Here is a 13,286-nt window from a genome sequence, read left to right as displayed (position 1 = left end):
TAGGGGCAAGGGGCTGTGGCCAGAGCCAGGAGGGAACTCTGTAGGGTGGAGGTGGTCAGAGCTAGGCTAGGTTGGCCTGCTTATACGCCTCAAATACCGCCAAACCTCCCCTCCTCCTAACCGCCCCCACAGCTGCAGCCGCCAAGAATACACCAAGCCCCAATTACAGCAGACCACTACAGCAAATCATGAGATCTGGCCGTGTATGAGGCCCCACCCTCAAAACCAACAAGCGCAAAGGGAAGCCCCAGTCATCTGAGGGCACTATGGGTGAATTACAGCTTAAAACCTGGCCAGACCCACAGCTAGATCACTCTTTAATAGGAACGGATACAGCCAACGCACACGGCCTCTCTACGGGAGAGCATAAAGCCAACATCAAAGCTTCATTCTACTCTTCTTCAGCCAAAGATCGATACCACATTTCGCTTTCTGAAAAATGCGGATGTCACTCAACTTTCAAGCACCACCACAGTCCAGGGCCTCCAGACACCTCTCCAATTGCTTCAAAACGCTTCAACAACAGTGGCAACAGCAGAGAAAACCCAGGCATTGGGCTGCCAAGCCCATGGTAGCAGATTTAGGATTGAGCCCACAGTGTCAAATCACACCCCGCTGCAGAAACTCTAGCGTCCAGTCCAGCTGATCGTGGTCGAAGTAATTGACGCCAGAGAACACTGTCTGAAGCCAGTGTGACAATCCTCCTACAAGCAGGTTTGCGACAGCGAAACAGAGCTGCCCACTCTTGGAAGCACACACTGCAGCAGTAACAGGGGAGGCAACTACCCAGGCACTAACAATAACTGAGTTGGGCAGCCCGCAGCAGTATAAACTGAACTGGATCCCACCCCCAAAGAAGCAAAGTCCAAACTTGCGCCACCACTGATTGGCTCTGACACAGAACAACAAACACCACCATTGTCAACTAAACCAGAGAGAACACTTCGATACGAGCCTGAGGACTCGGAACAGCTCTCGTACCTCGGTATGAAAGAATGGGAGGACCTGTTGGCAACCTACACTTAAGATTCACCTGCTGAACACAAGAGCGACTCCCCAGGAAGGCCCAAAGCACTGGAACGCCAGGAAGTAAGTGGGATCTGGGCGGCAGATAAGTCAGTAACAGACTCACGGCAAGGACTTCCAACAGAGAAGGCGCACAAAACAGTCTCTGAAAGCGCTTGGGCAAGAGTGCTAAAAACAGTGCAACTCTTTGTGGAGGCTCTCCAATATCAATCTGACAAAATGGACACGCAGCTAACTCTACTGAACACCTTAGCAGTCTTCGTGGTTGCTATTGATGGGAAGCTAGGAGCTATAAATACTTTTCTTAAAATCACACAGGACAAGCCGACAAATCAAGCTGTGGATGCGGCCCATTCGTTGACAAACTAGCTTCACTTCCCTCCATGCTGAGCAATCTGTGTTCACAAATCAAAAGGGAATTTCAGTGTCCGAACATAATGCCCCCAGAGGATAAACCCATACCAGCAACACAAGAAACCATGGAAGCATACCATGCAACAAGCCTGGAAGAAATGCTCCACTCCATTGAAACTGCAGTCAAATACAAATAAAGGACAGAAGTAAAAAAGCAACCACACTCAACTAGTCTACAGGGCATCACTTGAGTCACCCACAGGAAACCAAAATAAACGCAAAGTACAGACGTGCTCAAAGGAGGAAAGGCCGGAATCAAAAATCAGTCCTAAACCAGGAAGGCTTCTTGCGTCTATTCAGGAAAACACCATTTCAGGTGTCAGACCAGACAACACAATAAACCACAATTACACCGGATGAGATGAATTAACACCTCAAAGATGCAGAGATGGGGTCAAACCAAAACCACACCAAAGAAAAGCCCTGCCCAGAAATGTTGCAGCTACTTACTGTTAGATTTGAGGGTCTCTTGTTGGCAGAGGTAGTACCTTTGACCAAATAGGGACCCTTGCGTCTAGTCAGGGTAAGGGGGTACACTCCTAAAATAACCAATGCTCACCGCCCGACGGCGACTCAACTAATCTTCTGAGCCGCGACAGGCCCTGTGACACGCTTCTCTGGTGATGCGACGGCGACACTCTTCTCCGGCGATGCGAGGCGCTTCTGCGATGCGATGCGACAGCGCCAGTGGCTACACCCTTCTTCAGTGATGAGACGACAGTTCTTCGTACGTTGCGCTTCCAGCTCCTTGCAACACGCAGTCCCTCAGAAGGCCCAGCACAACAGCAGGCACTTCAAAAGAACTCAGGGGAGCTGGGTGGTGAAGTCTGTTATCCCTGAGACTTCAGCAGGAGGCAAGCTCAATTTCCAAGCCCTTGGAGATCCTTTACAAGTTGATGAAAGTAGCACAAAGTTCCTTTCTCCTTTCTTTGGCCGTCGGGCAACCACTGCAGGCCAATCCCCCAAACAGCACTACCATAGGGATAGTCTCCTCCTTCAGTTTCTCTCTGGTTCATCTTCTCAGCAAAGGTTCTTCTTGTTTCCCAAAAGTGATCTAAAGTTCTGGGGTCTGGGTCCCCCCTTTTATACTCACATTCTCTTTGTTCTCTAAAGGCAGAGAGGCCTTTGCCTAAGCCAAACCAGTTCTGGTCAGTCTTGGAGCACTTTGTTTACAGGACTCCTTCTTTCCTTTGACAGTGTGGGCCGGGGACATCAGACGCACCACAGGGGGTGGAGCCAGCATTGTAGAAGGCAGGCACAGCCCTATTCAGGTCCCAGGTGCAACACCTCCCACCACTCTACATGCAGATCTCTCTATTCAGCCTTGTGCTGACTCACCCTGTCTCCTGGAATCCCCCAGCCCCTGTCACTCACAGACCAAACATGAAATACACAGCCTAGCAGAGGCAGGTTTGAATGGTTAGACAAGAAAATACCTACTTTCTAAAAGTGGTATTTTCAAACACAGAATGTTAAAACCAACTTCACTAAAAGATGTATTTTATCATTCTGTGTTCAGGCATACTAAACTCGAATTTCTACCATGTTCCCTGGGTCAGTTAGGAATATAAGGTGTTATAATCAAACTGCTTATTCTGGCCTATGGGGAACAGGTAGCCTTGCAATAGTGAAAAACGAAAACGGCTGTAAGTCACTATTAGGACATGCCACACACATCAGGGCATGTCCTACCTTTTATTTACAATGCACCCTGCCCTTGGGCCTACCATAGGAGTGACTAATATGAAAAAAAGGGAAGGTTTAGGGACTGGCAAGTTGCTGCACTTGCCCAGTCAACATGGCAGTACCAGACTGCACACAGGCTCTGCAATGGCAGGCCTGAGACACACTTTACAGGCTGCTTCTGTGGATTGCACAACCAGTGCTGCAAGCCCACTAGCAGCATTTGATTTGCAAGCCCTAGGCACCCTCGGTGCACTGTACTAGGGTCTGACCAGTACATCAAATAATCCAATCATGGAGTCACTAATCCATACATCAATTTACAATAGGGAGCACTTGCACAGTGGCACTGAATAGCAGTGGCACAGTGCCCAAAGCATCTATAACCAGCAAAAACACATGAAACAGAAAAGAAAATGGGAGGGAGACCAATGGCAATGGTGCCAGATCTAACACTTACTATGCAGGCTGAGAAGGAAGACACAAAACCATTCTACTTCAACAGTAACAACAACAACCTCCAAAGTGATGAAGACACAGCAGGAAACACCACCAACAGAGCTGTGGGGGTTTCTGCTGGGCCGATCCGGCCTGCAGCGTGGATGAGGCACGGGCGGCTGCCCGGATCGTCGGAGGCACCCGGCATGACACTCACTGGGGGCCAAGCTTTCGAGCCGGAGATCATCTTCAGGACTCCGCTGGCTCTGAAGGGAGTGCCCATATTCCGTGGGAGCTGCTCCGGTGCTGCGGGGAATCCCTGCCCGAGTCCGCGGACGGTGTTAGTCCCAGTGGCGGAATGGCCCCTGCCTGCGGGCTCAATCAGCTTGGAGGGAACTGTCCCGGGCAGACATCATAACGGATATTCAGGGCTCCAGGACAATACTTTAGGGAAAAATTGAGACCGCATACCAGCACTAACTGGAGTCAGAGCGGGCACTGAAAGCAGCAAGATGGACAGGGGGGGGGGGGGGGGGAATTCTGTGAGGGTCACTGACCGAGAGGATGGCACCATGGGCTGGAGACTCCTGAGACCCTGAGGCATCTGCGACGGCCTAAGTGGTAGTCACTGATGGCGTGCCTGGATCCAAGGAGACCTGAATGCTCGGAGATAAGGATACAGGGGACAGTACACAAGGATAAAGGACAGTTTTTGTTTATTGTATGCAGCAAATGTGGCATATAATGCCTTATTTGTCTAGGGCGGAGGGGGGAAATCTCCCATGACTAGTGGAAGACTTCAGTTGGGAAGGGAGGGGTTAGGCTGTAGATCCTGACAGCAGAACACTCATGGGCAAATCCACAGGTTTGTTCAGAAGTGGTTTGTCCAGGGAGGGGGGTTTTAACCAATTGAATGTTCGTTTTAGCTCCAGAGTTCCAATGGGAGATTGTTGGTTCATTGCAGTGGATTCGCGGGGACTCTTCAGGCAACTACAGCCGTGTACAGCCGTTCGCTATGGCTGCCCTACGTTGTATCAGGAGTTCAAATAGATGGGGTAGGAAAAGTGAGATAGTCGTACCCAATGGCTGATAAAGTTGGTATTGCAACTTGGAATGTCAGAGGTCTGCAAAGTTAAACTAAGCGCTACAGAGTTTACTCATTTTTGAAACCACCAAATCCTTATAACCTGTTTACAGGAGACATCTCATGGATGACAAGGTACACAAATTGGCTAAAACAATGGAGGGGACAGCTCTTCATGGCAACCTATTCATCCTATGCAAGGGGGTAGCTATATGGGTGGCTCCTGGAGTTCTGTTTTGTTACGCCTACAGCATAGTGGATGTGGAGGGGCGCTATTTATTGCTACAGGGCAAACTCGACAGGGAGGATATTACCATACTGAACACATATGGCCTGAACAATGATGATGCTCATTATTTTGACGATATGCTGGCCTTGTTGGAGGGCAGTGTTGGGGACACAATAATCTGGGCAGGGGACTTACACTGTATCCTAGATGGGGAGAGAAATAGGCACCCTCCCTGGTTGGGCCCGGAACCTCGCATGACGGGGTCACTCCTTTGGTTTATGGATAATCTAGGCCTGATAGATAGCTGGTGCGCACTTCATCCGAGTTCGAATGAATTTACATGCCGTTGGTTGAAACATGAAACCTACAGTCGATTGGATCGACTGTTATGGACAGGAGTGGATCCAGAGAGGACTCATATGGTGAAACACCTGGGGAGATTCTGGTCAGATTATGCGCCAGTACTGCTGGGCTCCACTGGGGCGCACATGTGGTGCGGAGTTGGAACATGCCCTCTAATCTACTGAATGATCCTACCAGTCAGGATACTTTGGCAATGGTTGTACATGACTATTTAGAGGGCAATTGGGGCACCGCCGTGTCCAGAGCTATGGAATGGGATGCACTTAAGGCGGTAGTGCGACGTGCCTGCATAGGCGTCACATGTGGGGTGCATCGTCAATTGCTTGCGGACATCACTACTGGTGGATCTAGATTGGCTGAGCTCCAGGTGGGGGGAAGCAGTATCCGAAAACATGCAGACAAACATACTGGCTATACAGCGCATCTTGGGTGAGAATCATACACTAACTGACGTTTGCATAAGGAGGGTGACAAGACTGGTTGGTTACTAGCCTGGATATTGAAACATGAATATGAGATCCGGCCTATTTTGCGTTTGCAAGCTCCTGATGGTGGATATGTGACGGGAGGTACTTGGGGTGCTGGTGGACCACTTTAAGAAGGCATATTAGGCGGGGGGGGGGGGGGGGGGGGGGGGGGGAGTCAGTCTTGAGTTGTTAGAATTGTTCTTTCCTGGACTGACTTCCCGTATTTCAGGAGAGGAGGCATAAGCCTTAGAGGCAGCTGTTACTCTGGAGGAACTGAGGCTTGCACTCAAGGAGCTTAATGCATCAAAGGCACCTGGGGGGCCCTTCCTGCTGAGTTTTTCCGTGGCACTTGCGGAGAAACTGTTAGAGGTCTTCTTGGAGGCTAGGACAGTTAGGACTCGGTCTCCTACTTTGCACAAGGGTGTCCTCTGTATCACGGTGAAGCCGGGGGAGGCGTGCCCCAGAAAACCAGTCTTCTTATCGTCCCCAGACTACGATCAACTCAGATGTTATAGTACTCTGTAAAATACTTGCAAACCGGTTGTGTGTGGTAGTGGCTGGCTTGGGTCACGAGAACAATGCGGGTTTATGCCAGCTCATAGTACGACCCATAATCTACAGAGACTGACGCATATCTTGCATGAAATCGATGGCAGGGATAGGGATATGGCCTTAGTGTTGATGGACCTAGAGAAGGCCTTCTATACGGTTAGCTGGCCTTGCCTTATGGCAGTGCTCAGGGCAATGGGATTCGGCCCAGTGTTCCTGGGTTGGATACAATTGTTATATAAAGGTACCCTTGGTGAAACTCCGGGTGGGCGGCAAGCTTTCTGAAACCTGGGTGGTTGGGAGGAGCACCACGTAGGGTTGCTCTCATGCCATTCTTGTTTGCATTGGCCATGGAGCCCATGGCGATCTTATAGCGCAGGGAGGTGGAGCCTTGGGGTATACGGGTGGACGAATGTAAACACATTATTTCCTTATATGCAGCATACGTGGACATAGAAAGAGGGAAAAACTAAGAGAAAAACATATTTCTCCTTGTTACACTTTCAAATAATTCAGTTCAAGATGGATTCTATATGAAATCTCATTTGTACATGCTTTAGTGGTCTGTAACGTTCCACCAGCCATAAAAATATTATTGGCCAGGATATAAGGGACACCAGACATTTGGTTCATTTTGTTTACTAATGGCTTTGTCAGAAGGAAGGGCTAACACATGTTTGAAAGTTCATGTTTAGAAACTTCCACTTCAAATAAATATCAATGCACTGTTGTGATCCAATATACTATATTTAAATACTTCTATGTGTTAAATAAACACTTTCTACATTTTAATGTTATATTTGGTTTGCTTTGTAATTTGCATCCCAAATATTCTGAAGATTCTCATGCTTCTTGGCACTTGGGAATGAGCCAGACCATTGCTCTCAACTGCAGAGCCATTTCAAGAAATGGACAGAGTGGACAATTGCTCATGGCCCAATTTTCCAAGGGACCCAGCCCCTGCCTGCCCTCCAAGCATTGAGCTCCTGAGGCGGAAGCCGGGAGCGAGACTCTGTTTTTAAAAGCTTTCACCTCTCTGATTGTCACTGCATATCTGTTAAAAGCTACTTACTTTGCTCCCTGCCCAGTTGAACTCGCGTAGACGATCCTGCGCTGCCGCAGCATCTTCTCCAAAACTTGCATTGCCGCCATTTCCGACAGCCCGGAGGCCACGCCCCTTTCAGAGGCCACGCCCCCCCCCCCCCCGCCGTCAACCAACAAATAGACGCTGACTACTAGCGCCTGCCCACTAAGCATTGAGCTCCCGAGGCGGAAGCCGGGAGCGAGACTCTGTTTTTAAAAGCTTTCACCTCTCTGATTGTCACTGCATATCTCTTAAAAGCTACTTACTTTGCTCCCTGCCCAGTTGAACTCGCGTAGACGATCCTGCGCTGCCGCAGCATCTTCTCCAAAACTTGCATTGCCGCCATTTCCGAGAGCCCGGAGGCCACGCCCCTTTCAGAGGCAACGCCCCCCCCCCCGCCGTCGACCCATCTATCCATAAATCATGTGCATCTTCCGGACGCGCAGCGGACGAGCACAGCGGGCGCGTCGCCTGCGCGCCGAAGGTGCGCCAAAGGTAAGCCCGTCTGCGCCCGTCCGCGGCCGACCGGGCCCAGGGGCCATCCATCATGCCCTGACTATTCAATACTCTTCCACTCAGCTGCACACCCTCCAAGGCCCGTGGCCTTTGGAGGCCTCTGTGACATCGCACATCGACAGACTGGGACTGACGGTCTTGCACCCACCCGCCTCTTCAGCTACCCTTACCCTCCCCTCCCCCTGTCCCCCTTGCCCCGCCCCCACTACCTTGTCCGTCTATTATCTTAACAGCAGGTCAGCAGTTAAGCATTGTCACGAACTCTTCATATTGTTGGATTCGCACAAACCGGATCTCTTATTCCTAACAGAGACCTGGTTTTGTGACAGCTCCCTTCCTACATTATTAGCTGCCCTCCCCGCAGCTTACTATGCTCTGCGCGCCGACCGTCCCTCCGGCAAATTGGGAGACGGCGGCGCCCTGATTGCCCGCAAAGAATTCTCCTTTCAGCTGCTATCCTTTCCTTTCAATGGTTCATCAGATTTCTTAGTCGTCCGCTCACTTTCCTTTAGAGTCCCACTCACCTGCCTGCTCATGTACCGTCACCCCCAACCTTCTCCATCCTTTCTCCCTGGCTTCCAAGATCTAGTAGCCACTCTAGCGGTCAACAACGCCTCTATCTTGATACTAGGTGATCTTAACTACTGGCCGTCCGACCCTGCCGAATGTTAGTCTTCGAAAGACTTCTCAGACACCCTCCGTTCCCTCAACTTTGATTCTCAGGTTCACTCCCCCACCCACATTCAGGGCCATATCCTAAATCAAATCTGGTCCCTAAATTACCCTCTAGCCTCCCTGCTCATCTCCCCCTGCACCTGGTCCGATCACTTCTTGTTGTCCTTTTCCCTACATCTTAGCCCAGTCTCCAAGCCCTCTCTCCCCAAAAACACCTGGGCGCGCTCATGGAGCAAGGTCGACGTGCCCGCTCTCTCCGCTACTCTCCTTGCATTCAGTCCGGACCTACGCGGCCTGTCATCCTCCGCACAAGCCGATTCCATCAACTCCTGGCTCCTGTCAGGCTGCGACTCTGTCGCTCCCCTCAGGCGGGTGTCCTCCAGACGTGCGAACGATGCCAACCACTGGTTCAATGAGGAACTCAAGGCACTAAAACTCACAGTGCGCCATGCCGAGCGGGCCTGGCGACGTGACTACTGCCCTAACCTCAAAACCCAGTATACCATCCTCCTGTCTCAATATAAAAAAAACTATTTTGGCTACGAAGACGGCCTACTTCTCCTCCAAAATCATGGCTGCTGAAAACCAGCCCAGAGAAATTTTCTCTATTGTCCATGACCTTGCTTACTCCGACAGAGCCACCCTCAAACCCACCCCCTCCCAGGATCTATGTCACTCTCTTAACTCCTATTTTTTTGGACAAAATCTCTAATATCAAAGCCAATATCCCCTTGCCCCCCCCCCTTCCTTCGTCAACCCCCAGTGTCCATCAGTCGCGGCACACCTCGATTCTTTCCCTCCCTTGACTGAGGAAGCCTTTCTCTCCCTTCTTCACCTGATTAAATCAGACTCTCCTCTTGACCCCTGTCCTGCCCATATCCTGAGGCACATTTACTTGGTCTGTGCGGAGCCTCCTCTCGAATTTCTCAATAGCTCATTGTCCCAGGGCATTGTCATTCAACCTCTAAAATCGGCCATCATTGTCCCTATCCTCAAAAAAACGGGCGCCGCCCCCTCGGCTCTCGCTAATTATCGCCCCATCTCATTGCTGCCCTTCCTAGGGAAGGTGCTGGAGCGCCATGTCACCAGAGCTCTCAGTACCTTTGTGGAGGAAAATGGAGTTCTAGCCCCCCGTCAGGCCGGATTTCGCCCCGCACACTCCACAGAGTCCGTAGTGCTATCGGTCCTTGACAACCTCAGAGAAGGTATGGACACTAACCATCCCCAGGCCCTGGTACTCCTCGACCTTTCCGCCGCTTTTGACACGGTTGATCATTCCATCTTACTCTCTAGTGTCGGAGCGGCGGGGGTCGGTGGCTCAGCTTTGATCTGGCTGTCCTCCTTCCTGACGGACCGCACCCAGGCTGTTCGCTTGGGCGACTACTCGGCGGACCTCCGGGAGGTGCAATGCGGGGTTCCCCAGGGTTCTTCCCTCTCTCCTCTTTTATTTAATTTGTACATTGCCCCTCTCATCTTTGCTCTTCAGCAAATGGAGGTCTCCATCTACAATTACGCAGATTACCTCCAGCTTATTTTTACTTTGTCCCCCTCCCCTGAGTCTATGGCGAATTTCCAGTCGATCATGATCTTTATCCGGGACTGGATGAACTACAACCACCTGAAGTTAAACCCAGACAAAACTTAGCTGGTTCTGACAAGTGGTTGCACCAGTCCCTGGACCCCGTCTTTCTGGCCCCCCTCCCTAGGTCCCCCCCCTCCTCCCTCTTCCTCCGTGAAAACTCTAGGGATCAAATTGAACGACCAACTCACTCTGCACTCCCAGTTCAACTCCGTTGTCTCTTTCTCCTTTCTTTCACTCCGCACCATCTGCAAAGTCTCTCGTTTCTTTTCTTTTTCTGCCCTAAAACTCATTGTCCTGGCGATGGTAATTTCCCGCCTAGACTATGGCAACGCTCTATACTACGGCATGCCCGCCTACAGCATGCGCCGACTACAACTTGTCCAAAACCAGGCTGCCCGCCTGGTCCCCAATCTGGCCAAATTCCACCATGTCACTCCGCTCTTGAAGTCCCTGCATTGGCTCCCTATACGAGAACGAGTTCAGTTCAAGATAGGATGGATCACCTTTTTAGCTCGGGCCGGCGCAGCCCCTGTGTTCGTCTCCTCGAAAATCAAAGCTTACACCCCAGTCAGGGAATTACGCTCATCCTCTCTACAATTGCTGACAGTTTCCCGCTTTAGGTGTAAAAAGTGGGGGGGCACGAAATTTTCCACACTTGCCCCTGTCTTCTGGAACTCTCTCCCCGCCCACCTTAGATCTTCCACTCAATACCCGCACTTTCGCAAGGCGCTCAAAACCTTGCTTTTCTCACAGGCTTTCCCACTATAATGGTTTTACTTTTCCCCTCCTCCCTGACCCTCTTGCCCTCTTGGGCTCAGTACTTCATAGCGCCATGAAACCGCCAGGTGTCCGTGCGCATTATAAATATTTTGAACTCAAACTCTAGAAGCACCACCAATGGACCATGACACAGGCAGAGCTTGTCAGGTTGGTTTAACGCTCCTTATTCTACCACTCGACAGTGCCTCTTCTGTTTCTGGCCGCTCTGCTGAGATTATTCCCCATGTACGCAATACTTTCCGATACTCATGGAGGGTCCATCAGATTTTAGCAATTGTTCCGCCTTGTTCTTCTTTCCCTTATTTGTCCAGTTCTTAGCAATGACCCTTTACCAATAGAGAAGCACTAGTACGGAAACTGTGGTTTCATTGGCCATTATTTTCACATTTGAGTGGGCAGGGCTTTTAATGAAAATCTCACGGGTCTTATTACCATCTATGTAAACATGTGTCTTAATGAAGCATATTTGTTACAAGCATGTAAACAATATTTAGAGAACACCATCAGAGGTGATAATATTAGGAGAAGGACACTGAGCTCTTGGGGCATGATATTCAAAAGACAAAATCAACATAATTTTAAGCACAGGTCTTCGATCTGCATTTGAGTCATTTAAGAAAAAGGGCATTGGTAAAACGAGGGAGGTGCTGAGTGAGGAGGGAGGAACCACCAGATTGGAGCAAAGGGAGGAAGGGAAGATGAAATAGTATTTCACTCACAGCGTGAGCAGCGGATAGGCACTGAATAAGTTAAACCAATCTGTGCTTGGTCCATGCTCCACTGAAAGGAACGGAAGAGTCAACAAAGAGGAGTGACACAATCCAACAAAGGGCAAGTAATGGGCGGGCACCATACCCATTATTGTACACAATATCCTGCAAGCAAGAGTGCATGCCCTGTGGCAGGCTCAACCTAAAAATGAAAACTGTTGTATGATGCACAGTCTTGGTCAAAAACAGGTTTTTCCCTGCAACTAAAAATGTGCTTGCTCGACAACCACAAATGATCTATGCATGCTCAGTTATGAACACCTATTGAGAAAGAAAATGAGCAAAAGAATGTTCATTTTCACTTGAGGAGTTTGCAACAAGAAACCCCTCAATTCCCAATTCCAGAGACTGCAAATGACACATAAGGCGTATCAGGAAACCACTTATCCATAGCCAGAAATCTTCAAAGAGTTTCATAACATGGTGCTCACACATTTAACCCCTTGTGTGCCACGCCCTTTCCCCGCCCTGTGCCGGCCGTTGCATTAGCGGGCGGGGTTTATGACGAGCTGGACTCGTCATGGGCACAGCGCAACCGCGGCCCATGACGAGTCCAGCTCGTCATGGGCACAGAAGGGGTTAAATAAACAGCCTCTTAATTTGATAGAGCCTTATCAATATTCTTTAAAGATGTGTCCCATGTACTAAATTACAGCATACCTTTGAGTCCATGAGTTTATGTAGGCAAATATCTTGATGGCATGTTCTTTTCTGAGCTTTATTCCATCTCCCCCTTCAACGTCCGAAACTAAGTGGAAAAGTAAATAAATGACTTTAGCATATTTAAATTTTAAAAGATAAATGCAATTAAGTCACACAGAAACAAAATCTTTGAAATACAATGTTGAACTAGTGTCCTCAAACAATGCAGAGAAGGAACAACAAAGCTCAGAACAGTAATTTGAATCAAAGGTTTTCTTGAATTAAGACCAAATTACTAAAGATCATGTCTCCATTACGGAAAACAGAAACTAGGTTCATTAACATAAAGGGGCATAATATGCAAAAGCGATTCACATACATCCACCAATAAAAAAAATTAAAAAATCACCACCTGCCAGCTGTAATAAACAAGCATTGGCATAGCCAATAGGTCTCGCCTTTGGGACCTTATAAGTGTTTAGCCAAGCAACAGTTAATGTTGTTGCAGTAAGGTTATTGTGCTGCATAACTAAATACTTATAAAGTCCCAAAGGCGAGACCTATTGGCTAGGTCAATGCTTGTTGTAAGAAGCTGACAATACAGTTCTGTTTCCCTAAAAAGAACAGGGGCTGCAAGGTAGACAAACATATTAGCACCACAAAAGTTACACCTGAGGAAGCATGCAGCGCTCCCCTGGACTGTTGTGTGCTTCCCCCAAGCGAGCTGACGAAGTAAACAACGGATAGATGCAGCGAAGCCTGACAGACTTAAGTGACCAACAGTGTCAGTGACAGGAACGGAGTGGTGACAAAGGAAGTGCATCGGGGTAGCAGATATATAGGCATGACAGATGAAGTGAGAAAGTGGCAAAGCGGCTGCTTACAGTACAGTGGTTCTGACAAACATGGGGAAGATAAAGTGGTATTAGGGACAGTAAATACTGTGGAAGACGTAAAGGCGATTGTGAAAACTATGGTGCATGA

At 49.3% G+C, this 13,286-nt stretch overlaps 1 protein-coding gene across 1 annotated transcript in view; it reads right to left on the bottom strand.

Annotated features, from left to right (window-relative positions):
- USP34 (ubiquitin specific peptidase 34) overlaps positions 1-13,286 on the bottom strand; it is a 2,509,780-nt gene that overhangs the window by 2,442,731 nt on the left and 53,763 nt on the right. The window contains exon 2 of the mRNA XM_085612349.1: positions 12,321-12,408. Within this exon, the coding sequence (XP_085468475.1) occupies positions 12,321-12,408 (88 nt within the window). The remainder of the gene's footprint in view (positions 1-12,320; positions 12,409-13,286) is intronic.

Source organism: Triturus cristatus, chromosome 6 (assembly GCF_964204655.1).
Source record: "Triturus cristatus chromosome 6, aTriCri1.1, whole genome shotgun sequence".
Lineage (NCBI taxonomy): Eukaryota > Metazoa > Chordata > Amphibia > Caudata > Salamandridae > Triturus > Triturus cristatus.
Note: the sequence above shows the minus strand (reverse complement) of the source record. Positions and strands in the feature narration are given on the sequence as shown.